This window comes from Ascaphus truei, chromosome 7 (assembly GCF_040206685.1).
Source record: "Ascaphus truei isolate aAscTru1 chromosome 7, aAscTru1.hap1, whole genome shotgun sequence".
NCBI classification, from domain to species: Eukaryota; Metazoa; Chordata; class Amphibia; order Anura; family Ascaphidae; genus Ascaphus; species Ascaphus truei.
This window is the reverse complement of record NC_134489.1, coordinates 82128360-82155599: the sequence shown is the minus strand read 5'-3', so window position 1 is coordinate 82155599 and position 27240 is coordinate 82128360. Positions and strand designations below refer to the sequence as shown.

Here is a 27240-nt window from a genome sequence, read left to right as displayed (position 1 = left end):
TGTACTTCTACCAGCCATGCTTTAATAGCCCCCATCTAGGTCTATGGGTTCATTATAAGAGGTTTTTATTATATCATTGGGTATTTATTTTGTTGCTGCGGTGTTTTACTCTACTGCTTCATTGTATATCCACCTATCTGCATCGTTGTAGCATCAATGTTTTGGGTGCAAACCCTATTTTTCTATCTGAAACCAATGCGGTTCAGCTCCGGAGACCCCCTGCACATCTACACTATGAATAAAAATGTATTTTAAATAATTTTTAATGTGCCGATGTTTGCGCAGAGAGAGCAGCGGATCTCTCTCTGCTGCAAACGCATCTCGCCAAGGGACGGCTTCAAAGACAACAGCTCGCAAACGCCCCCATTAGTTTTTACACGCATTGCAGAATTGCAGACAGCGGGAATAAAATGCTTAAATCACAGCCGCGAAAATAACGCAATACACTCCGGGCGAAAACGACACAAAACCGCACATAACCGGCATAATCTGAAATTTGCGGAGCTAGCCGAGTTAGAATAAAGTTGGTCGCCACTGTATTTATTTAAAATTGTATTCAATTTACTACTGTAGGCATAGAGACAGAAGTCACCATCCGAACTGTGTCCTACTCTTTCTTTCATTCAGAAACAAAAAGATTGTAAATAGTTAACTTGTCTGACAAGGCGATATTTTTACGGGTTTGGTTCCGCCTTGAATCGGCCAGTTCCTTTCATCCACTGATTTTTGTGGATCAGTCTTAAAAATGTAAATTCGATTTTGCTGATTTAAAAAAAAAAACACCGACAATACATCCACGGATTTTAGAATTCTCTGACAGATTTTAACAATCCAATCCAGCGGATTGTATCGAATGGCAGTTTTGGATTTATCAACGCGGATTGAAACTGTAACAATATGTCTGCAGATTTTAAACCGTGGAACAGATTTTGATTGGCAAACTCTGGAAATTCCTGGAAACGGATTTGGAATGGCTCGCCCATCTCTAGTCGTTAGTTCCAGGTCGCTTTTACATGGAAAAATAGTGGTTTCCCAAGCACACCTACTCAGTGGAAATTGAAAATAAAGTATTGCTTGTGCTCCTGCTCAGTAAAGACCTCCTGTGCAGCCCAAAGATGTAATATACAATGAAGAATATAGAGCAGGGCACAGCGATCTTTGCAAAAGATAATTTATTAGCCAAAAATCCGGCATTTGCTCTCACCTTGATAAAGGTTATTTGCTGCAAACAAAATGTCGAATTTTTGGCTAATAAATATTATTAGTTAACTAACAGAAAGGCTCCTGTTTGCTTCTTCCACCACTTAAATCTCTTCAATTAAAAAAGTGGCAGAAAAGGCATAGATCCACTTCCGATTAATACTCAGTCCCATTACCAAGGTGTTCCCCCAAATAGTCCTGTATATTGATTAAAAATGTAAGTTTTAATACTGCATTTTTACAAGCCTATTTATGCTTTTAAAAATAATTTACAATGCTTTCTTTTTATGATATAGCATTTCAGAGTGATCTTCATGTACATAATACAAATACTGTAAGCTGCCATTGTTTGCACAAGAAAAAGTGCCAAGTTCCTGTAGCCATATGGATTAGAGGAAGCATCTGTGAAACCTTTTAATAGTCTAACTAGAGAGTTGTCCATAGATACGAATGTAACTAACTAAACTGTCTTCGGTGCCGCTGCCTCTCGTGGTCACACGACCACAATGGCGTAAGCCATTTGGAAGCATGTACCTGAACCCCCCCTGCAGTGCAACAGACACGGTCTCCGGACATTTACTTTTGTGGAGACGTACTGGAGACAACAGCTGTATCATAATGCATGCACTGTTTTCAAAACTTCACATGCCTCTCATGGGAAATATTAGTTCTATTAGCTGTTGATTAAATGCATGCATGTAGAGATGGGCAATTTTATTTTACAGTTTTGTTTCGCTGATTCCTTTGGTCAGTGGATTTTCGTGTATTAGTCTCAAAAAGGCCAATCAGCCATTGATATCCTCCTGAGTAAGCAGAGCTTAGCTGTCAAACGCGTTGAGATTAATTTGATTGTGAGGAGAGAGGACAGAGGCTGAGCAACAGTTCGCAGTGCACCTGGATCCGGTCCCCTAGCGATAACCAGAAAGGATGATCATGACTTGAAGTGACGCAATCCAAGACCGACAGTGACGTCAGCCACTAGGGAAACCCACGAGGAGAGCTGCACAAGGGAATCCTTTACACTACCCAAGGACTGCAGGGCTGCAGCCGGACTCAAGTCTGGAGCCCTGGAACTTTACACCAGCGACATAAACCCAGTATCTTCCTCCATTTGTATGCCTGATATACATGTACAGAGTGTGAGTACCTGAAGTACATGTGTGAATACTAAAGTGTCTTTGTTGAATTGCACTATGTCTCTTTTATCTTTCTTAACCTGAGGGAATATCTACACTCATCTTCACAAGAAGAAACGTTTAAGACACAGTTGGAAAAGACTTCTGTATATATTTATCTATTTCCTGTTAGTGGGCTAACATATGAGCCAAATCTCACTCAGATACCACCTTCTTGTCATAACAGTTCACACCACATATTTTATTTTTTCCTTTTGGGTGATCCTTTTGGATTTTTGTGGAGAGGGGATTGAAGTGGAGGACTTTTGGAAACAAGTCCTCACCAAAGGTTTTGTGAGCAATACTCACCCAAACATTTATATTATATATTAGTTCACTTATTTATCACTTGATTCATTTATAATCTAATAATCACTTGTATGTTGTGTGAAAGTGCCGCCCAATATCACTTTTAGGTGAAAGGTATCTTCCCGCGCCAGAAGGTGTCTCATGGCAGAAGACTGCTTATTAGATTTGCTTCCCTAAACTTGAAGAGGCTTTTGTAAAAGTATGAGCACTCAATGAGAAGTAAAACTCAAAACTAATTATACATTGGTAGTGGTGCTGGCCGTCAGCTGGTTTAGAGCTGTTAGAGCTTTTGTCCTGAATAACAGAGGTTTTGTGGGTTCGACTTCTGATCCTGTTGGGTCTGACACCATATCCCATTCCTCATAAGGTGCCAGACTTAGTCAACCCATAAACACTTTGTGCGCTGTAGGAAGCCAGTGGAATCACTTCCTGCAGTTTGTAGAGTTGTATTTATTTTACAATTAAGTATTTGAATTCAGTACATTATGTGTCTGGCTCTCTGACAGATGGCACAGTGAATATTTATATCCCTGTTCTGTTATACTGCAGTCACCTTTGTGCATATCCATCATGTAGCACCAAAATGAGTGCATATACCAGTAGTAGCTCCCTCACTTGACTTCCTTTAAAAGCAAACAACTTTCACTTCCTATTTGACAGTTTAATGTTCTTTGTGATTCATCTGAGATACGTACCTGTGAGATAAGCTAATAGCTAGATTAGCTACATGAGTGAGCAGTTTCCCTGAAGAAGTAGTTAGATCTACAAAACATGTTGGATGTATTCATGCCATAATTTTGCCTATATTCATCCTTTGGATCTGTATCACCATCAGCTTATATTGGCTGCCACCGTGCTAACTGAGCGATTTCTGCGCCGGTAAGAGACTGTAAGGGACTCTCCTTCTTCCTCCCTATTGATTCCTCCATTGCCACGAGAACTGTGACGTCACTCCGCTACACCACGTGACGGAGCGGCATCGTGGCACGCTGTGTAAGCCCCTGCAGTTGCGGAAGTGTTTGCAGAGAAATTCCAACAGCTCTGGACTGCCCTAAGATCATAGCAGCTGGGAAAAGCAGCGAATCTACACAGGAGAGACGGGGGACTGTAGGGGAATTCCCCTGGAGGCAGTATATCACCGGTTGAGGAGCGGTCCCACTAAGTGTCTGAATCTGCAGTATTACCAGGCTGCTTGAAAGGAATCCCCTTGTGAGCAGCGTCCTGCTGTGTGAGGAGTGCATGAAGGATCCCATGCCCCAGAACCATCATAGAGGCTCCTGCAGAGACAGCTGAGTGCCAGACCGTCCTGTTTTACAGCTACAGAGTGGTAACCAGTGTGATATGCACTAAATGCACATGTTATTTCTATCTGATGTACGCAGATTTATTACCCCTTTAATATTGTAATACATTCTATTACCTACTTCACTATTTGGCGTTGTGCGCTGTTTTCTTTTTGTTTCCATGAGTGAGCAGTGATCAGTAATCAGCTCAAAAGTAGGATTTGATTGGGATCATAATCGTGATTGTGATAGTGATACTACCCAACAACTGTTTTTGCTCACATGGCTAGAACTGTGTCCTAAAAAAGCAGTAGTTACGGGTTCTCATCCTGTTGGGTCTGACACTATTCCTCTTATTTGGTTGTTTCCTTAGTATTATTAATTATTTTGGGATGGAAATCCTTTCAGGAAGTGTGGAATGGGACTCATTTAAATATACTTTGCCTAGCCTTTAGCTTATCTCCCAGCCAGGTACCTCAGGTGTGCTCCTATTTCAGCACAGGCATGAAAAACAAGGGACATTTGAGGGAATATATATACAACTGGAGACACTACTAAATTATAAGTCTCTCTCTCCTTTGATTAATCCAAGTGCAGATTTGAACAATTCAGTAAAAGAGTTCAGAGTCTTAGAAATCTGTATGGATTGTATTAAATGACGGATCTAAATGAATCTGCTCTATTTTTAAGTAACCAACGGATTTTGGTGGGGGGAGGTATTTGGTCTAAATAATTCGCACATTCCCAAATCTAATACTATGTAATATTCTTGGAGACCTTCCTTAAAAATAGTTACTAAAACGGGTTTGTACATCTTTTTTCTTTTTTTTTATAACTTGTATTTTATTATACATAAATGCATGATATACATAGGGAAAAAAAATACATCAGGTGCATATTTAGCATATCATATACAATAACAAAGTCATAATAAACTCACGTAGTTTTTCGAGCCCTACTTAACCACGTGAGTGAGAATCTTCATTCATACTGTAAGGTATTGGGGTAAATGATAATTATTATAAATAATAAAAAAATTAAAAAAAATTAAAAAAATAAAAAAGGGGGGGGGAGGGGGGGAGGCGAAGGAGAGAGGGAAGGGGGGATCCAAGGATAAGGATACATCTGTTCCCAGGAGGCAACGCGGCGGCGTGAAGGTTGTGAATCAGCTAACGCGGTCCTTCCGCGGTATAAGTGAATGGGTATAGGGAGTGTGATGTTCTCGTTGTGTGATTGGCTTTTATGCCCCAGAGGGAGAACGCATTTATAACTATTAAAGCCAAATTGTGTTACACTCTACCCCAGGGATGTCTGTTTGGGCGAGCCAAGGAGCCCAGACTTTTAGATAATTGTCGCCAGTGTCATTAACTAAGCTCGTTAATTTTTCCATCTGGCAGATAAACCAAATACGATTCCGAATTTTTGGGATAATTGGGATTTCGAGGCGTTTCCATAATGCTGCGATCTCGCACCGTGTAGCTAGAGCAAAATGTGCAATAAGTTTACTGTGTGATTTTGATAGGCCCTTTATGGGTCTGTTCATAAGAAACAGCCAAGGGTCTGGGGGAATAGTGAGATCAAATATTCTCTGGAACCAATTTCTGATCTTTTCCCATATTGGGGATATCCTCGGGCAAGACCACATCATATGTAACAGGTCAGCCGTTCCTCCACATTGTTTAGGGCATAATGGGGAGGACCCTGGTATAAATTTAGAAAGTTTGAGTGGGGTGAGGTACCACCTCATGAGAACCTTATAAGCGTTCTCCTTCAGTGTGATGCATATCGAGCTTTTCGCGGCTCCCAGGAATATAGTAGTCCAATCTTCGCTGTCTAGGGTCTCCCCTAAATCTCTCTCCCATTGGGTGCAGAATGAAGGTGGTTGTAGCTTTGAGGCTGCAGGTTCGACCACCTCTCCGTAAATTGTAGAAATAAGTCCCTTAGTGTCGGTTTCTGCCCGACAGAGCTTTTCAAAATTTGTCAATGGGGGGAATGGGGCGAATTTATTATAGAATGATCTGAGCTGGAGGTATTTATAGAATTCAGCATGGGGGATGTCTTTTTCTAATCTGAGATGGTCAAAAGATTTAATTTTTAGATCATATCCCTCCAGATCTTTGAGTCTATCATAGCCTTTTTGTTTCCAAATTGAGTGAGTGTGACCAATAAGACCAGGCGCAAAGCTAGGATTGTTCCAAATGTGTGACATCAGAGAACTTCTTGAGGTGAGTGAGTTTTTTAATCGTGAAGCTTCCCAAACAGATATGGAGTTAGTCATTGAGGTAAGCGGTAAAATAGTGTTTTTTCTTGAAGTTTTAGGTAGCCAAATTAAGTTGTTAAGCTCTATAGGGGAGCAGGCCGCTTGTTCGAGCTCTACCCATCTTTTAAAGGTATACAGTATCTTTATGAAATGAATGGGCTCTGTAACTTTTAGTCTGTATAATCTTGTTACAATTAGGAAGGACTGCATATATAAATAAAAATACATTATACTGTACATTTGATAATTTTGCAGTTTGCTTATGAATACTGTAATGTCATTTGTATGACGTCAATCATATAGTATCCCGTGTTCTACTTTGAAATTAGTTATATACTTTGGTGAAATTATTTGACCGTCTTGTCAGACATTTTAAATGATTGCTTTTAAAATGTGAACTTTGATTGAAGATCTCCCAAACTATTCTCAAACCATACAAATCTGCACTTAACCTGCACTGTCATGTTTGTCCTCGGGTATTTCAACTGAAATTCAAATGATAATTAAGATAAATGTAAAGATTAAAAGCAATGAATACTTAAAGCAGCAGTTCAAGCAATATCCTACATGTGTTTTTTTTTCTTTTAAATAAATCAGTTCTGTACTATGAGAAAATACTTGAAGCATTTAAAAAAAATGTTTTAAAGACATTTTTAATGTTTCTAATGTAGTATGTATTTCCAAAGTAACAGCCCCCTTCCCCTTCTGGTAGGCTCTGGTTCTTGAGCCCCGCCCTCTCTCTAGCAGTGAACCAAATGTATCTAGTAACTGCCCAGTCAATCATATTCTAGGAACTACATTGCCCAAAATGTTGTGCAAGAAATGAATCAAATAACCCTGAGCATGCAATCGATTATAGTCAATTACAGGAGAACAGACAGATCTGCAGCTTAGCTAATCACTTGTCAGTGTGCAGATTGTATTGATACACATATTGAATGGGAAAATATATATATAGGTTTGTTTAAAACGGCAGCTGGAACTGCAGCTTTAATGGGAGATATGTAAACAGAACTGAATTGTATTGACACTTTGGATTACCCCCTTTGTGCTGGATGGTCCAACAATCTCCTGCTACATAGATGACATACTATACCTATTTAAAAGAAGTTAATGTTGGTTTCTTGTAACTAAAGGTTATGTGACTTTTTCCTCCATTGCTGTCAAACTATTGTATTACAAAAATCTTAAGTAAATGGCCTGTGATTCCCTCTTCTCTTTTGCTGTATAAATAAATGTTTCTGTAAATAAAGTCGGGAAAACTAACAATTATTTCCTTTCAGTGATTGGATACATTTGGTGAAAAGATTAAGACATGTATTTACTAAGCAGTGCTATTAAACAAGACATATGAACCAGTTTGTTTTCAATGGTTTTGGTGTTTATACAGAGGCACGATGCTGGGCTACATATTTAAATTGAGTTAAAAATTTGGATATCATTGATCCACTTTAATTTCATGAATCACGACACTATCCAAACCTTGTCAATTACCCATAGCTGGCTATCTAAGATTTTACTGGTCGCATGTAAGAAATGTGGTGACACCTTAAAGTTAATCTAGTCGCTTGGCCTGCAAAAAAAATTTCTTTCAAGATTCTCAGTTGTCTGCAGTTTAAATATGTCGCCAGTTCACTTAGCAGACCCAATGTATTTCAGACACAAGAGGCGTTTAGGGTGCAGTAAGCATCAAACATTCAGTGCAGGTGGATTTTAAATTAGTCAACAGGAAACAATGATAATGAAGCTTGAAAAACTTTATTTAAGGCTACTAGTTAATATTCTGAAAGTTTAGCATTTCTATACTAAATGTTTCAAACAGGGTGATCCGACCGTTATTTTTTTCTGACACCTTTAAAACAATATTGATTGCATAACTTCTATGTTCAATTCAACTTCATAGAAAAGAAGTTATTTTCTCTTAAATTTAAACAAGTTATTCTTTATCGTACTTATACCCTTTAAAAAAAAAATATTTTGCTCTACATAATTGGGCGAGAAAATGGCACTTTTGGATTGATGTCCTTTCAGTGCTGGAAGGACCCAGAATGCATTGTTCTACAATGTGTTGCGAGGCCTGCCATTACTGAAAGAGTTAAACTAGTCATGTTAGATGTGCATTTCAAATAGTCTATTGTTCGAGTAATCAACAATACAGCAACTAAATACTATTGACTTTGCATGCAAAGCTATACTGTATTGGCCTTATGATACACCTGCTGGAATTTACAGAACACAAATTCAACATTTCCAAGTCAGAGCCGGGGGATTCCTTGTAGAAGACATATTCTGTACTATTTTGTTATTCCTCCAACAGGTTCCTATAATAAAGAAAGAGATAAAACTCAGATACACAATAATGATCTGGCTAGTCTAAGATAGGAAGCAGTTTTGCTTTTATATTCTTTTTTTTATTCATTTGTCCCTATGCAACAGTTACTGTAATTGTCCAAATCTTGATATATAAGCATATATTTTGTGGGTTTATTTAACAGCATTGCAAATCCAATACAAATCAAATGTTACTTAAAGCAGCTGAATAAACTTACAGCACACACATTATAAAATGCAAGAATTACAGTTAAGCACAAGTCCATCCTATTTTTCATTTTTTTAAATGTTTAGCATGAACCTGTTAAAAAACGCTCCTAAACATCATTTTAATTAGCATTCTTTTAGGATCAGAATTTAGGACATGCATTCATTTAATGCCGTTTTTTTTATAACGTTGGTTTGCATAGATCAGTTAGTATCCATTGGAGCTATACTCAAATAATTCTCATTAAAAGCACTTAGATGGCACAGTCGTTTTGAAACAAGGAGGAAACTACAAAATTCAAGAATATTTGAGTCATTTCTAACTTTCTTTAACAGGTATGGACATCAATTCGGTTGACAATATTCACAACAATTAGATTCTCATGTAGTCAAAGTCAGATCACAATGATTTTAATGTATTGAAGGATACATTCATTAGGATTAGGGTATAATGTTAGTACAACTGCAAGATTCTCCATTTCCAATCAAAATTTAATTTCATCTTGAATTATTGGTTTTAAGAAAATGTTCTGAAATAATATAAATTCAGAGCATTTCTATTACAACACTTTACCTCAGTCAACTTTTCGGTTTTTAGATACTCAAGGAGCGCTTCAGAAGCAAAAGTATCTAGGATGTTGGAGATATGTTTGGCAAAACTGCCATCAGGGTATTTACTGATCATTTCGTCAACTGCCACGGTCACTTCCTTGAACCTTTTAAAAGAAACATGTTGCAACAGCGTCACACGAGTGTCTAACAAATATTTCAGAGAGTACTAAGGTGCCCTCCATATTCATTATCATCATCCGAAGAAAAGCAATCACTTTATAAAAAACTTTAAAACATAAGTACAGTCTCTCACTAGTATTATGACTGGCTACAGACTGGGCATAAAATAAAACAAAATATAGTCCATGTCAATCATTATTTTAAAATGCATAAAAAGTCAAATAAGGGCACTTGACTGTAAAATATAAGTAGACAGACAATTCTGCAGAGATAATGAGAGAAGGAGGTGGCTGCTTTTAAAACACCCACCGCATTAGCAGAATTACAAGACTTATATGCAAAAACATTGAGAGGGTACACAATTCTAATTGCTAACCCAGTTAAATAATATTAATGATTATTTTATTAGCCTCATGGGACTATGGTCATATAATTCCAGATAGTTACACATTATTATAGAAAACAAGGCATTTTGTAATTGGATGATTTTATTTTTGGGTGGTACTCATTAATAAACCCCAAACTTTATGCAGGTCATTAAAAATATCTTTATATTTCTCTGCAAACTTCAAGAAAGAAAAATGTAAATTAAGGTCTTCAGGTGGTGTAGCCCAGGGTTGTCATTTAAATCAGCAAAGCCAGTGGGGATTTCAGGAATATTATATATATATATATATATATATATATATATATATATATATATATATATATATATATATATATATATGGCAAAGTGAGCAAAGATGATTAAATGATATATAAAAAATTGAAACAATATTGTAGGTTGAAATAATGGGCCAGAGGCCAATATTTTGATTCAGTACATCCTACAGTGAGTTCACCACAAACATACATAGGTTTGATAAAAAAATATATCATTCTTGTGATGATGTAACAAGTTGCTTAGAAAGCTGGCAGTGATAAAATAACTGGCAATAGTTGTACTTGATGCACTTTACGTGTGTGATTTTAATGATATTTAATCACAAAACTTATTCTGCTGTGATCCTTGAAATGTGAAATCAGTGTGGTTTAAAGATTGTTTGTTTGTGATTTTTTTCTGGATATTTCTGCATTCTTTACAGGACTGAAACAAACAAATTGTACAAGATTCTGCAAAACACTGAGTGAACCAGCCCCAAAATCAAAGCAAAAGTTGTATTTCAGGGTCTGGATCAATGTTGGAAGTGCTTACAAAATCTCACACATCTGTACTGTGTTTCAATAGCTACTTGTAAGAAAAAAATGTATGGAAATACCATAGTTGAAACCTAAAAGAGATCAAGTATAACATGTCAGTGACTAAAGATGGGCAAATATGTCCAAATCTGTTTCCTGGAATATCCAGAGTTTGTCATTCAAAATCCGTTCCACAGTGTCAAATCCGTCGATGGATTGTTACATTTTCAATCCGCGTGGATTAATCAAAAACCACAACTGGTGGATTTTAACAATCCACCCACAGATTCCACCATCCGCTGATGGATTTTTATACTCCAATCCACGGATTCAGCAATCTGTGGATTGGATATTTTAAATCTGTCAAGGGATTGTGGAATCCGCGGATAGATTGTTGGTGTTATAAAATTACACCGATCCGCAGAAATCCACAAACCAAAGGAACCGGCCGATCTGAGTCCACAAAAAAAATGTGTCCATCTCTATCAGTGACCACCATGATTCTCCTACTCTCAGAAAGTAGTCTATTGCCATGAAACACTTTCCAGTGGCAGAAGGTATATTATGGTACAAGCTGCTTTTTAAATATGGTCCAATATGTCTCAACCACGCTTTCACCACTTGGAAACAACATGAAAGACTGAACACTGTAGATGAATTTTTCTTAGATCAATAAAAATGGCATTAAACATAAAGACCAGATTAATAATAAAAAAACACACTTACTTGCTTTTTGATCTTCCTCCAGCTAACCAATCAATAAATGCCTCGAGTATCTTGGATTCCGTGCTTTTGTACTCGTCATACTCTAAAGAGCCTTCTTTGGGTATCTCAAAAGCAGCATTGCGCCTTGAAACACTCCTGTTCAAGAAAGAGCATTTAAATTACCAAACGGTTTAAATTAGATAACATTTGTCCCCATCTTTTTCAATATCCCAGTGATTCCCAACAGGGGGTTCAGCAAAATAAAATCTGTAAAGACGGATATCAGGCAGTATAGTGGTTTCCTGAGCCTGTGATGGGGACTGAGCACATACAGTAGTAAGGCTCCAAACTGCACCTTAACATTGAGGGTATAGCTGTCAATTACAGCAGGAGCTTCTGAAGAAGCTTCCCACAATGCTTTGTATCTACAGGCATTGTAGGGCATGACTTTGGAATCTCTGGCAGTCATTGACAGCTATGCCATCCATTCTGTCTGCACACACAGAGGTGCAGTTCGGGGTCTTTTTAAGCGTGTTCTCCCCACACGAGCTCAGGACGCTGCCTGGGATCAGTCACACAGTTTTGTTAGCAATTGTGCGATGAGTAGGCAATAAGATTTATTAATTAGGGGTTCTGTGGCAGGACGGCCTGTAGCCGAGGTCAGGGAACAGTCCACACGTGTAGTTTCAGGATAATGAAAAACGTTCAATGGCTTTATTTCTCCATTACAACATAACATGCGGGTACACTGTCCCTTTAAACAAATAAATCCTGCTCCATGTTGGGAGAAAAACTGACTAACACAGCAGACCTATCTAGCAGGCTGGCTAGCTAAACCATAACCAAACCTTCAGAGTCTTTTAAGCAGTCATGAAACAAATGAAACAAATCTTACTTTGGCTGCAGTAAGTAGTGTGCTGTATCCGTCTGTCTAGCAGCACATATTTCCATGTGCTCTTGTCTGAGAGAGCCAGCTACTGCTAGTAGCAAGATCCTTATCTACCTTGCTGGCTCTCAGGTGTCAGCTTACATCCTGATTAGCTAGCTTCCACCTGAGTTAACCCTTCTGAGTGCTGGATGAAGCACTCAGACATATGTTTCCCAGGCATAATTGATAGGGGTTGACTTCACCCTGTCACATAACTCCCCTGTTTGTGTGTGGCTAGTGTCCCACACGGCTGAAGCCCGACCCTCCACTCCTTCTCTTGACAAAAAATCAGCATTTCCATGGTCCTTTCCAGGTCTATGCTGAATATCAAAAGAGAAGGGTTGGAGGGCCATGTACCACCTGGTCAACCTAGGATTTGTGTCCTTCATGGTGTTTAACCACTTCAAAGGCGCATAGTCAGTGACCAGGGTGAAGTGTACTCCGGCGACATAATGTCTCAAGGCCTCAATTGCCCATTTTACAGCGAGTCACTCCTTCTCAATAACGGAATACCTCACTTCCCTTGGGAACAGCTTCCGGCTGATGAACAGTATGGGGTGTTCAACACCATCAAATTGCTGAGACAGGACTGCTCCCAGTCCTACCTCTGAGGCATCCGTCTAGATGATGAAGGGCTCTTTAAAATCTGGGCTCCGAAGAGCGGGGCCCTCTGACAGGCACTTTTTTAGCATGTCAAAGGCGTCTTGGCACTACCAAGACCATTTAACTTGGGTCGGGGCACTCTTTTTTGTCAGATCTGTTAGGGGTGCAGATATTTCTGAAAAATTGGGGATAAACCGCCGGTAATACCCTGCTAATCCCAAAAGGGAGCGGACCTGTGTCTTTGTCTGTGGGGTGGGGACTTACTATCCCTCCCCCAACGGCATAGCCCAAGTACTTTGTAGTGGATTTACCCAGGGCACATTTTTTTGGATTTGCAGTGAGCCCTGCTTCTCTTAAGGACGTTAGGACTGCCCTTAACCTTTTTATATGAGACTGCCAGTGTCTGCTATAGATGACAATGTCATCCAAGTAGGCCGCGGCATATGCCCTATGGGGTCGTAGTACCTTGTCCATTAACCTTTGGAACGTGGCTGGAGCCGCATGTAACCCAAATGGCATAGTGACGAATTGGTATAAACCGAGAGGGGTGGCGAAGGCAGATTTGCATTTGGATTCTTCCGCTAGAGGTATCTGCCAATATCCTTTCGTGAGATGGTGGAGATATACTCTGCTTTACCAAGCGAGTCAAGCAATTCATCCACCCTAGGCATTGAGTATGCATCAAATCTGGATACAGCATTTACCTTTCGCAGATCAACGCAAAACCTCACCTTCCCATCTGGTTTAGGGACCAACACTATAGGGCTACACCAATCGCTGTGGGACACCTCGATCACGCCCAATTCCAACATGTCTATTATCTCCCTCTCTACCAGGTCTTTTCGGCCCTCTAGCAATCTATAGGGACGGGACTGTACTTTTACGCCAGGTTCTGTCTCAATCCTATGGGACACTAAATCAGTCTGCCCTGGCAGCTCAGAAAAAACATCTGGGAACTGGTCACATAATTCTAATAGGTCTGACCTTTGTTCCGTTGTTGACTGCCCTCCCATGGGAACCTGATGGTCATTGTACGTACTACCCTTTGGAAGCTGTGGACCCAAATCCGTCTCTCCTTCCCGAGGGTGGATGAACAGCGACCTCATCGTTTTCCAGGGTTTCAGGAGGTTCACGTGGTAGATTTATTTACCCTTCCTGGACCCTGGTTGAGAGATCTCATAGTTCACCTCCCCGGTGCGGCGGAGAACTTTAAAGGACCCTGCCACTTCGCAAGGAGTTTACTCTCTGATGTCGGTAGTAGTAGCATCACTTGGTCCCCAGGTTGGAAGACCCTCAAGCGAGCATTTTGGTTGTACTGCCTCTCTTGACGTTCTTGAGCAGATTTGAGGTTTTCCTTAGCAAACCGACCTATCATGTCTAGGCGGTTTCTAAGGTCTATGACATACTGAAGGGTATTTTTGGAGGGGGAGGGCTCCTCCTCCCAGGATTCCTTCAGTAGGTCGAGAATTCCCCGAGGTTGGCATCCATATAGGAGCTCAAACGGGGAGAAACCTGTGGATGATTGGGGAACTTCTCGTACCGCAAACAGGAAAGGGAGAAGTTCATCCCAAACTCGCTTTTCAGTGTCCACAAACTTCCTAAGCATGGTTTTTAAAGTATGGTTAAACCTCTCTACCAATCCATCAGTCTGAGGATGGTAGACTGAGGTCCGGACGGATTTTACCTCCAATAACTTCAGGACATCTTGCATTAACTTTGCCATGAAATTTGTTCCCTGGTCAGTTAACATTACTTGGGGAAGTCCTACCCTAGAGAACAGTTCTAACAGCCTGTGAGCAACCTGTTTAGCAGTGGCTGATCTCAGAGGGAAGGCCTCAGGATATTTGGTGGCATAATCTACAACAACGAGTATAAATTTATGTCCCTTCGCCCAGGGTTCTAAAGGTCCGACCAGATCTACCCAATTCTCTCGAATGGGACGGCTACCAAGGGCAGAGGGACCAAGGGAGCCAGCTTCTGTCCTTTTTGGCTAGTTAACTGGCATTCAGGACATGTCTCACATAGTTTCATGATGTCACCATGTATGCCTGGCCAGTAAAACCGGGACGAGATGTGGTCCGTGGTCTTATCTCTGCCCAAATGACCACCCCATGGGAGAGTATGGGCTAGGGTGAACACTGTTTTAATCAACCCTTTAGGGACTAGCATCTGTCGAATGACCTCCCCTGTTTGTGTTACCTTATTCACACGATATAGGATGTCATTGAACAGTTAAAAATGTGGAAACACTTTTACACGTTGTTCATCCATTATCTTGTTGTTGACCTGTACCACCTTCTCATATTGTCTAGCCAGAGCTGGGTCCTCCCTCTGCCTCTGACAGAAGTCAGGAAGATCCAGGTCTGGCAACATTCCTGTATCTATCTGTTCCCCATCCTGGTCATCCCCGGCCATGACCTGCAGACCTTTGGGCTGACTTATGTTACCAAGAGTCCCAGCCTTTCTTAACCAGTCCTCTTTTTCCACACGTCTCTGTTTACGTGTCTTTGGGACGTGGTGTCTACGGGGGAAAATCTCTGGGGATAAAAGAAACAAGTCTCCGGGCTTCTCCGGCACCAGAGAAGTAGGCTCCGTAGGAGTAGGAGCCAAGAATGTTTCGAAGTAGGGCCAGTCTCGGCCAAGTTGAAAAGGAGCAGGTAGCCAGGGAGCAACTCCCACTAGCCTCTTGATCCTTGATACACAGTAGAACAATCGCCGTCGGGTATCTCTTTGTATCCCCATGGATACATTCGATATTCCAAGGAGAGTCATAAGATAGTCTGTTGCTTGGAATTAGGCCCTCTAGGATCAGGGTTTTTCCAGATCCCGAGTCCAGCATGGCGTTTACTTTTGTCCCCTCCAGAGATGCTGGGACTAACCACGGATTGTGGTCCCCTCGGAGACAAGCTGTGGCAGTGGTTCTGCCATATGAACAGTCCATCTCATCATCTCCGGAGTCCGCAACCTCGGTCGTCAGCGGAAGCTCTCGACGGGGCTCGGTGTTTGGACCACTCCGCAGTTGGTTGGGATCCTCCATTCTGGTTGGTGAGGTTATCCTCTCCACCGGGTGGGTGACTGGAGTCCAGGTTCTCGGGGAATATTGTGGGTGGCGGCCTCCCTTGAGTGATCCAGTGGCCTCGGACCCGGGACGGGCGTCTCTGCGGAAGTTTGTACCAGGAACCCTCCGAGATGGGAAAGGGTCTTCCGATCGGGTTGACTGGATTTCCCGAGCTGGTGGGTTGTAGACCCCTCGATTGTCTGCTCTCCTGCCTCTAGCATCACCGGAAGCAACTGGTGTTTGCACTGGCCATTCCCAGCTATCCTGTTGGGTGTCGTCGCCCAGGAAGTTTTCCACCAAGCGGACTGCTGACTCCAGGGAAAATGCAGCGTGTCTTTTTAACCAGGAGCGGGAGGAGGGGGGCAGTATCTGTATGAACTGCTCGAGCACAAACTGTTCAAGGATCTCTGTCTTGGTATGTTTTTCCGGTTGTATCCACCTGGTACATAAGTCTACTAAGCGGTGGGCTACGACCCGGGGTCTGTCTCTGTTTGTATATTTGACTGTCCGGAACCACTGTCGGTAGGTCTCTGGCGTGAGGCCTAGGCGATACAGAATAGCAGCCTTTAGTTTCTGATAGTCCATAGCCTCGTCTTCTGCTGGAAGAGCCTGGTAGGCTGCCTGAGCTTCTCCTATGAGGAGTGGAGCCAGAGTCGTTACCCAGTGATCAACTGTCTAGCCGTGGGCCGTGGCTACCCTTTCAAAAGTGAGGAGAAATGCCACTGGTTCTTCGGTTGGCTTCATTTTAGGCAGCATCACCGGTGGGTTATTTGGAATCCCTGGTCTGCCTGGGGCTGGGCCTTCGGTCAGCAATTGGAGTAGCTTTTCCTCCCGCCGGGCCTGTTGCTCATCTCACTGGGCTTGTCGCTCATCTTGCTGGGCTTGTCGCTCAGCTTGCTTCTCTGCTAGCTCGAGGAACTGAGAAAAAATTGTCTCCATTTTTTTTTTCCTGTGTGGTCCTTCAGATACAGGGGCCGTCCGACATCCCACTTCTGACACCACTTGTGGCAGGACGGCCTGTAGCCGAGGTCAGGGAACAGTCCACACGTGTAGTTTCAGGATAATGAAAAACGTTCAATGGCTTTATTTCTCCATTACAACATAACATGCGGGTACATTGTCCCTTTAAACAAATAAATCCTGCTCCATGTTGGGAGAAAAACTGACTAACACAGCAGACCTATCTAGCAGGCTGGCTGGCTAAACCATAACCAAACCTTCAGAGTCTTTTAAGCAGTCATGAAACAAATGAAACAAATCTTACTTTGGCTGCAGTAAGTAGTGTGCTGTATCCGTCTGTCTAGCAGCACATATTTCCATGTGCTCTTGTCTGAGAGAGCCAGCTACTGCTAGTAGCAAGATCCTTATCTACCTTGCTGGCTCTCAGGTGTCAGCTTACATCCTGATTAGCTAGCTTCCACCTGAGTTAACCCTTCTGAGTGCTGGATGAAGCACTCAGACATATGTTTCCCAGGCATAATTGATAGGGGTTGACTTCACCCTGTCACAGGTTCGAAGAACAAATATTTTCTAGCAGGGGGTGGTCATTGATTAAAGGTTGGGAACCGCTGTTATATCCAAACTTTAAATAATATTTCAATAATAAATAATATTATAAATAAATATAATGAAATCAAATGTCTACTTAACTCAAGAGTGAGTGCACTGGAGTTTCTTTTTCTCTATTGCATTGATTATTATGAGTGAATGGATCACCCCACACCTCCGTTCAGCACCAGTGCACCAGACATCTACAAACAGTGAGTGTATCTTCCAGTACTTCTATATAGACTATATTCAAACGTTCCCATCTAGTCGGAACATGGTTTTATACACAGTTCAAAAAAAAAATACCCCAAATTGTCTCAGGTTAAAGGAACTTTGGTGTTGTAGTTTGTGTTCAGTTGTTTGAATAATCCAGAATTCTTGTAAAAGGTCATTGCAATATTAGATTCAGCAATTTTTTATAATGCTATTGTTGGTAGATTTACTATTTGTGTGATCATGAAAACAGGAACTAGCTTTAGTTTGTCAAAGCTAAAAGCTTCCAAATAAAATAAATTGTACCAGCACAGTCCATTTTAGCAGCGACCAAATGAGTTGCATTGTAGTTTAAAACATTCAACCATGTAACACCCACTTTATCATTTTATAATTTTATCTGCACATATAATTGTAGAAATATTATTGAAATAGGATCAACTATAATGAGAAGAGCGGTAATCAACTGCAGTCATCAAGAGACACCAACAGGTCAGGTTTTCAGGATATCCAAGCTTCAGCACAGTTGGCTTTGAGTCTTTGACTGAGCCACTGATTGAGCCACCTGTGCTGAAGCAGGAATATCCTGAAAACCTGACCAATTAGTGGCTCTTGAGGTCAGGAGTTGGCTACAACTGGTGTAGAACAACTGCTAAACGGATTCTGTTCTCACTAAAAGGGTAATTTAGTAAGCTCTAAAAGGGCTGATTGCCATCTATATATATAAAACTGAAAGATTGTTTGTCTGTGGGTTGGTGGCCACACCTCTCGCTGGAGTGCTCTCCCATTGGCTGAGGGGCGGGGTGACGTCACAAACAGCCACCTGTCCCCTCTCTGCTGCTATCCATCCACTCCCCACCCCGCCGCCATCTATCCCCACCCCGTCGCCATCCATACCCTCTCAGCTGCTATCTGTTCTCTCCCCACCCCGCAGCCACACGTCCCCTCTCTGCTGCTATCTGTCCTCACCTCACCGCCATTCGCCACACCATTCGTCCCCACCCGGCTGCCATCCACCCCGCCATCTGTTCCCACCAAGCCGCCATCCACCCTGCCATCTGTCCCCACCCGGCCACCATCCACTCCACCATACATCTCCACCCAGCTGCCACCCAGCCACCATCCGCCACACCATCTGTCCCACCCCACCATTTGCCCCACTCTGCTGCAATCCGTCCCTGCCATCTGCCCCTGCCATCCGTCCCCATTCCGCCAACCCCCACAGCCACCGTCCCATCAAATAGCCAACGCCCCCCCCCCCCCCCGCAGCATCGGAGCCCTATGTATTGGGGGGGATGACCGCCGAGAACCGGGTGAGGGGGTACGAGCGCTGGGGACTGGGGGTGATGCAGGAGAGTGAAGGGGGGTGGAGAGTCATGTGGGGTGTAGGGGGGGGTGCAGAGTGATGTGGGGTGCAGGGGGGTGGAGAGTGATGTGGGGTGCAGGGGGGGTGGAGAGTGACGTGAGGTGCAGGGGGGTTGAGAGTGATGTGGGGTGCAGGGGGTGAGACCCAGCCGTGAATGGGGGGGGGGAACGGAGGTGTGAAGGGGAACGGAAGTCTGAAGGGGGGGGAACGGAGCTGTGAAGGGGAACAGAGGTGTGAACGGTGGGGGGAACACGGCTGTGAACGGGGGGGAATCGGAGATATGAACGGGGGGGCCACAGTTGAGAACAGGGGACAGGGGATTGGAGATATGAACGGGGGGGACTGTTGTGAACAGGGGGGGTGCCCGAGTTCTGAATGGGGGGGGGAATGGAGCTGTGAAGGGGGGAATGTGCCTTGAAACTCAAAACAAATGCAGCTGTTAAAATTTGAATGTTACTTAGAATCACTTTGCTGTTAAAGGACCTGGCAATGTTAGGAAAGCCTTAATTACCACTTCTTTTATCAATACAAATGCTGCTACTCACTTCTTTGGCCTTCAAGCTCCTGGCAAGTGCAACTAGATGCACAATAGATTTAAAAAAATTTTTTTTAGTGCAGCCGTGTCAAATGTTAAACTTGTTGCTAATCAAGTTTGTTACGTTTAGCTCAGATCTGATTATGCTGACGTTTGTCTTCTGAAAAGGGATGGGCCCACACGGAAAAGTTGATTCGGATCATTATAATATAAAAGCAAATAGCAAACAAGAACAAGAAGAGTAAACAAGGGACCAACCAGCTTGATGCAAAGCTGTGGGCCACAAGCCCCACTTATTATGGGCCATGCCTAATGCATGGGATGGTTGTTGCGCTATATGCAATGGGAAAGGACATTTGACGTACTGTACTGTTTGCCACGGGTTAAATTAACTCCCTGTATTTTGATTTACTGGAGACCATTAAATCAAACTGTATTGAATGCTGCAAACAACATCACAACTGGTTTGATGTTAATAAAGAAACTGAATTGTAAAGAGACTGGAGCTGAAAAGGAAGCATAGACTTTGGGGTTTATCTACAACAGTCTCCCAGCTGCAAACCTGAGGGGGGAGAAACAGTGCAAGTAACAGCACCATATCTATTAGAAAAAGAACTCCATTATAAGCAAGAGGTTATAAAACCTGGTTCATTTATTTTGCACTAGTTTTGCAGCCAGGAGACTTTAGTCAATAATCGCGGAGGCGGATGATTTAGATTAAAAACGGTTCTATTGTTCACTTTTGCACATATAGAATGAGTCCCATAGAGTTAAATACAGTATGATTCTCTGTTTCACTAAGCAATCTTGTGTTATTTTCACATCTTTAGTGCTAATAGTGATTGGTTAAACAAAATATGGCGTTGAGAATCTTGACAAAGCTTTCATTATATAGAATACTGCGTGAAGCATTGAATAGAATAGAGAATCAACAAGAATTACCTGATTAAGTGTTTTGTTTTTGGCTCCGCATAGACTACAACAGTAATGCATTTATACAGGAAACACTTGATTGGAGAAGGTATTTCAACTGACTAATGTTTGCATCAGTGTGTATGTGTTCTAGGCTGCGCTTATAGTGCCGGCGACAGCGACATCGTGTCCAAACAAATGCATTGCCGCCGTCGCATGCGCTTATAGTAAGCACGGAGCAACGGCTTGGTCGCGATCGCTGGAAGCCATCTCAACTTGATTTTTCCAGCGACAGCAGCCTGACGTCGCTGTTGCGTCGCCGTCGCCGGCACTATAAACTTGTATGTATATACTGTAACAGTCAAGCTGCATACACAATCCTTTCATTATAATAATCCACTAGGAAGGTGGGGATATAATAATGTTCGATATTGGCCTACTGTATATTGTAACATATATATGATTTCCAATAAGAGATGTGCAAACATTCTGAAAAGGTTAGCGGACACAGAAATTTACCATGTTTGCAAATAGTTTTCATACAAAACAATGGCAAGTTTCACCCCCAAAATACCTTTGTAAAAATGGGGAGATTTAAAATTTCAAAAAGAAGTTGTAAAATTTGTAGGGGAAAAAAATCACTAAGATTTTGCTAAATTAGGAGTTAAAAAAACAATATATATATTTTATAATTTAGACAAAGCCTCACACTTAACAGCCTGAATCCTAATATTTGCAATTGTTTTTGTAACCCTGGATAACACAATAACATGTATCTTAATAGATCGTTGCTAACACAATACTGCAGTAATTATTGCTAACTTCATATTAACACTGATTGAAACAAATAAGAGGAAATTATAAGTTACTAATGGGAATTGGGGGTAAAATGATTAAGTAGAATTTATAAAACTGTTCTTTTAAGAGGGATTTTAAAAACAAATAAGATTAAATCAAGTGCATGTAGCTGGTGAGACCTACAGTACAGCAGGTTGCATTATCTGAACCAAAGGTAATCTCAGTTTTTGACTCTAGGATTCTAATCCTCTTCTTTTAGTGTTCATTGACCATTGGACAAAGTCTTGAGCACGCCTGGAGTCTAGGTACTTGCTGTAATCACTATTAAACGTGCCTTGTGAATGACGTTTGAATTCATTGAGCTGTTCTGATTCACCCAGCACTTCATCCCGTGCAGCATTGACTGATCATTGTACATAATGTTTAAATTTGTGATATATCAATTAGGGAACAATGGAATATCCCCTCAAACTTTGATTCAAGATAGCAGTGCAGTTGCCAAACAGCAATCTCCAAATTACCACTTTTTTTTATCACGCTCAACAAATCTCAACATTAATTTATCTGTATACTGTACCTACAGTATGTGTGAAGAATACACATTTTTAAATTCTGAGGGGGGAGGGATTTTCTATATTTCCATCACATTTAAAGAAGATTTGTGAATACAAAACTAACTAAAAAAACTCTCTACCAGCGCTTGATCCAAGTTATAGACTAATTGGTGTGATAACAACAATTGTGTGATTACAATGTGATTACATATGCAGCCAAGGGGGCAATAAACAATGGATTGTTCAAATCCAATACCATACAAATACAAATACAAAAAATGTCCCCGGCGCAAAGTGTGGTGATGATAATTACAGTACCATATCGAAAGACAGTCCTGTTTGAAAAGTCAGTCCTGGTAGTAGAATGATTCATCAACAATGTGAGGTAGATTTTCCTCTAGGCGTGTTCCCTTATGTTGTCTGCAATGACAGATAAAGAAAACACACCATTGCGCAGTATACAGACTCAATTGCCCCAACCTGAAGAGGAAAATCCCTACTTACAGGATATTTTCTTGTTCATTCGGGGGAGAGAATCTGTTCTTTAGCTCTCTTCCTCCACCTTGATCTCCACGGGCCCCTCGTGGTTCCTAAGGTGGCTCTCTTCAACTCGGTCTGCGTCGTCCCAGTAGCAGCATACACCGCAACAACCGTGGTTGGAGAAAATTGAAAGACAGCCTAGTGTACTCCGCAAATTTTATTTAACAATGTTAAAAAGCAGCGATGTTACACTCACATTTTGCGAGGGCAAACATGCCGCTCAAGAATGCCGTCCGCAGCCTATGTCCACTCGATGGTGTGTTGTTCACGACGTCGCGCGCCAACCGATGACGTCAGCGGCGTAGCGCCCGAAGTTCTCCCCACACCACGAGATGCAACGCAGGTGACAGCTTACAACGTGCACTGTACTAGGCTCCTCCTCTCTACGCGTTTCGTGACCTCCTGAGGAAGTGACGTAGCGTCACGAAACGTGTAGAGAGGAGGAGCCTAGTACAGTGCACGTTGTAAGCTGTCACCTGCGTTGCATCTCGTGGTGTGGGGAGAACTTCGGGCGCTACGCCGCTGACGTCATCGGTTGGCGTGCGACGTCGTGAACAACACACCATCGAGTGGACATAGGCTGCGGACGGCATTCTTGAGCGGCATGTTTGCCCTCGCAAAATGTGAGTGTAACATCGCTGCTTTTTAACATTGTTAAATAAAATTTGCGGAGTACACTAGGTTGTCTTTCAATTTTCTCCAACCACGGTTGTTGCGTGTATGCTGCTACTGGGACGACGCAGACTGAGTTGAAGAGAGCCACCTTAGGAACCACTAGGGGCCCGTGGAGATCAAGGTGGAGGAAGAGAGCTAAAGAACAGATTCTCTCCCCCGAATGAACAAGAAAATATCCTGTAAGTAGGGATTTTCCTCTTCAGGTTGGGGCAATTGAGTCTGTATACTGCGCAATGGTGTGTTTTCTTTATCTGTCATTGCAGACAACATAAGGGAACACGCCTAGAGGAAAATCTACCTCACATTGTTGATGAATCATTCTACTACCAGGACTGACTTTTCAAACAGGACTGTCTTTCGATATGGTACTGTAATTATCATCACCACACTTTGCGCCGGGGACATTTTTTGTACATTTAAAGAAGATGTTACATCTATTTATAAGAATATAATGATTTATTTTCTCAAGTTGAAACAGAATTCGGGATGCTGAAGTGTGAACCTAGTGTTTAATGATATCATGCCATTGTTACAGAACTGATCCATTGATACAGTGGATCCCAGAGACCCATACTTCATCTGGGAGCTTAAAACCCTTTCTCTATAGGCCTACTGTATACAACAGAAATCCAGAAAACAATAGAAAAATGGAGCACAGCCAAGATTCACAAAAAGGTGGTAAAGTGCGTCCTGCACGAAACGCAGGTGCGTTTGTCTCCCTGTTTGTGAGCTGTACAACTAATTAAATACATCCAGTTACCCAGGATCCTGACTTTTTGGGTGAATCTTGGCTGTGCTCCGTTTTCTCTGCTTTTCTGGATTTCACACTTCAACGGGCTGCACACCCTGGGAATGCTGGATGGTCCTGTGTGAGCTGACAGGTAATGGGCATAGTCCCTTTATATTTCCTGGCTCTGCATTTGTATATCTTGCCTTATTGAGAGGCTGATTAGGTTCCACATACTGTGGGCGGTATATGTATACTAGTAGGCATCTTCACTATCTCACTTTTATTATGGACTGTAATATTGAGGACATTAACATGTTTACATGGATCTTAAAGACTTAAGTAAAGACATTTGTTGTGGCAGAGTTCACATGTGATTTTGAGCACCATATCTGACTCTACACCACTATCCATGAGAAAATTGTCTTCTTATCACCTAGTTCATCTTTTCAACTTCCTATTATTTTATTGTACTACAAAAATCTACTTTGATATATTTTTCAATATTCTACCTTTAGAAAGCGGTATGTTTCCCTATTTATGTGCATTAAACATACCTGGACTTGTCTTCTGTTTCTTGAAGAGGATTTTGCCAGCTGCCTTGTAGTAGCATAAAAAGAATTCCGACCATACAATAAATGCTCTTCATGTTTATTCTATAATAGATGAGGAGCTAAACATGTTATTTCTAGCAATATATATTTTTATCATGATTACAACGTACTGTAAATCATTTTCATGATATCTGAAAGGGATTATTTGTCAATGAGCCACATGGAAAACATAGAGATGAAGGAACATATACAAGCTTCCCTTCAGTTTTCTCTAGGTGTAAAGCACCAGCTGGGTTATATTATTAATAATTAATATATCCCGTTACTTTTCAATAGAGTGCTGCATATTACATGGGGTGGGCAACTCCAGTCCTCAAGTGCCACCAACAGGTCAGGTTTTCAGGATATTCCTACTTCAGCACAAGGGGCTCAATCAGTGGCTCACTTTGATCTGTGCTGAAGCACGGATATCCTGAAAACCTAAAAAGGGAGAAGAAGGGGCTCAGTGAGTAAAGACACTGGGGGTCATGCAATAAGTGCTTTTAAGTAAGATACATGCCTTTATAGCGTGATACTGCCTGTTGTGAGATTCACAAAGCAGTGATAACACTGCAGTATCGTACTATAATGGCATTTTTTACCACTTAAAAGCACTTATCACTGCTTTGTGAATCTCATAGCAGACAGTATCACGCTATAAAGGCATTTATCTCACTTAAAAGACTTATCACTGCTTTGTGAATCTCACAGCAGGCAATATCACGCTATAATGGCTTTTTATCTCACTTAAAAGCACTTATCACTGCTTAGTGCATAACCCGCACTGACTGGCACTGAGTTTGAAGCACGTGAACCTGGTTCAATTCCCAGTGTCGGCTCCTTGTGACCTTGGGCAAGTCACTTTATCTCCCTGTGCCTCAGGCACCAAAAAACATAGATTGCACAGGGCAGGGGTATGTGCCTGCAAAATGTCTCTGTAAAGTGCTACATTTTCTATACAAGAACATTCTATAATAATAATAGAATGTAAATGATTGGCACTGTGTACTCATTTGCATGTAATTTCCCCAGAATCCCTTGCTGCAGTGAAAGTGCTGGGTGATAATGGTGAAAGGTGGGGTTGCAGACCTGTCTAAGACATGCAAATGAGCATAGAGTAATACAGTATTTCCATTTGCTATATGCTTTACTGTGGAGGGTTTGTGTCACTTTTTTTACCCACAATAACTTTACTAAGTTTATATATAATCAATAAATAGATGATACCGTTCTGTGGCTAACGAAATGCTTTTATTTGTTAGCCACAGAGCGGTATCATCTATTTATTTATTGATTATTGAAGCTCGGCTAACACGGTACTGATACCTCTACATATATACATATATATATATATAATTTATTAAAGTTTATACCAAACAACGCTAAAATAACTCTAGTTTTGCATCAGGTTTATTCCTACTAAAAGGAAATAGTGTTTTAATTAATACATCTGCAACTATAGCCCTCAAAAGCAGGGCTATACAGCACATGGAAATTAGGGTTGTGGTTAAAAAACATTACAAATAGACTCATTGCTCCAAATAAAGGTAGTAACAGTATCAGAAAGTAACACTACATTTTAGTTTTACAGTTAGAGGATAATTCAATAAAAATGTACACCTGTGGGTCATTTATTCATAATTATTCATTATAACTATCTTACATAGTGCCTAAAATATATGATATAGTGAGTTTCTGACTCCCAGAGCTTTCTGAAGCATAGGGTTATAACATGGCTTCCCCACAGACACAGGAAGAGATTCATTTAAATCAAATGTCTTTGACCCTACGCTATTCCTTCAAAATTTCTCCACTGCAAAGACGTAGGCAATAATAGTGCAAAAAAACAACACTGGACTTCAGATGTTCTCAGTTGGACTTTTTCTTTGGTAAATTAGGTTCTTGTGGCACTTTTTGAGTCAATTTTGCAGTCTTTGTTAATTACTTCTTACTGCAGTTGATATGCTATAATAGTGACAATTGCTTATATAGCACCAATCCTAAAAAACTGAGTGATTAAAGTTAAGTTATTATTGGTGGGTAAACTCTGTATTAAATAAAAATGTGATTTAGAATGTTGTGGCGGTTTACAGAACACAAATACAGTATATGGCAGACTGGACAGTAGTTTGCGTCTCAGAGCTTTAATAAAGGGTATCTTTAAATGATATTGATTTTAAACAGAATGTAGCCAATTCCATGCAATGCTAAATAGCATGTTCTTATATCAAAGGAGTGCAACATTGAACATTTTCAACCTAAACTGCCTATTTAAATGGAAAAAAATATCAAATATGTACAGTACACAACCCAAATATTAAATACACTATAAGTGAATAAAAAAACCTTTCCTAAAACAACAAAATAAGAAGTAAGTTTAAGAAAAATGCTTCTTTTCTGTATGGTCAGTTTTGTTGAAGTTCAGTGGAAACTACTCACCTTGAGACCATGTGAAGTGTACTTCTGAAGATGAATAAAATATTGCTATTGTCCCTTCAGCAACTTTGGAATTCTTCCTAATCCTGATGATGAGACGTTCTGCTTATCCACATAGCTTTTTATAGTCTTTTCAGCTTCATTGAGCACTGTGAGAATGCATTACGTGCATTAATTCTGACACAGCTGATCATGTGATTGGCTCTGTTTTTAAATGTTTCACATATGATCGCTTTTTATTTAATTGAAACATTAGAGAATGGCTGGAAAATTATTTTGAAACAATTGTACACATACTGTACAAATAGTCCCTTTAAAGAGTTATATAAGCACTGTAGCCCCCATCCTTTTTTTTTATCACTGAAAGCTTCAC

At 41.1% G+C, this 27240-nt stretch overlaps 1 protein-coding gene across 2 annotated transcripts; it reads right to left on the bottom strand.

Annotated features, from left to right (window-relative positions):
- Positions 1-7966: 7966 nt before the first annotated feature.
- Positions 7967-27029, bottom strand: LOC142499618 (pro-glucagon-like). 2 transcript variants are annotated; one of them, XM_075609226.1, is made up of 5 exons: positions 26871-27029; positions 24396-24494; positions 11403-11537; positions 9340-9481; positions 7967-8548 (listed from the first exon to the last, which is right to left on the bottom strand). In XM_075609226.1, the coding sequence occupies exons 1-5, from the start codon at positions 26879-26881 to the stop codon at positions 8522-8524; spliced, it is 414 nt and encodes a 137-aa protein (XP_075465341.1). In that variant the 5' UTR covers positions 26882-27029; the 3' UTR covers positions 7967-8521. The 2 variants fall into 2 exon arrangements, with proteins under 2 accessions (XP_075465341.1, XP_075465342.1); XM_075609227.1 differs by having other exon boundaries at positions 24396-24511; positions 26871-27007.
- Positions 27030-27240: the final 211 nt, after the last annotated feature.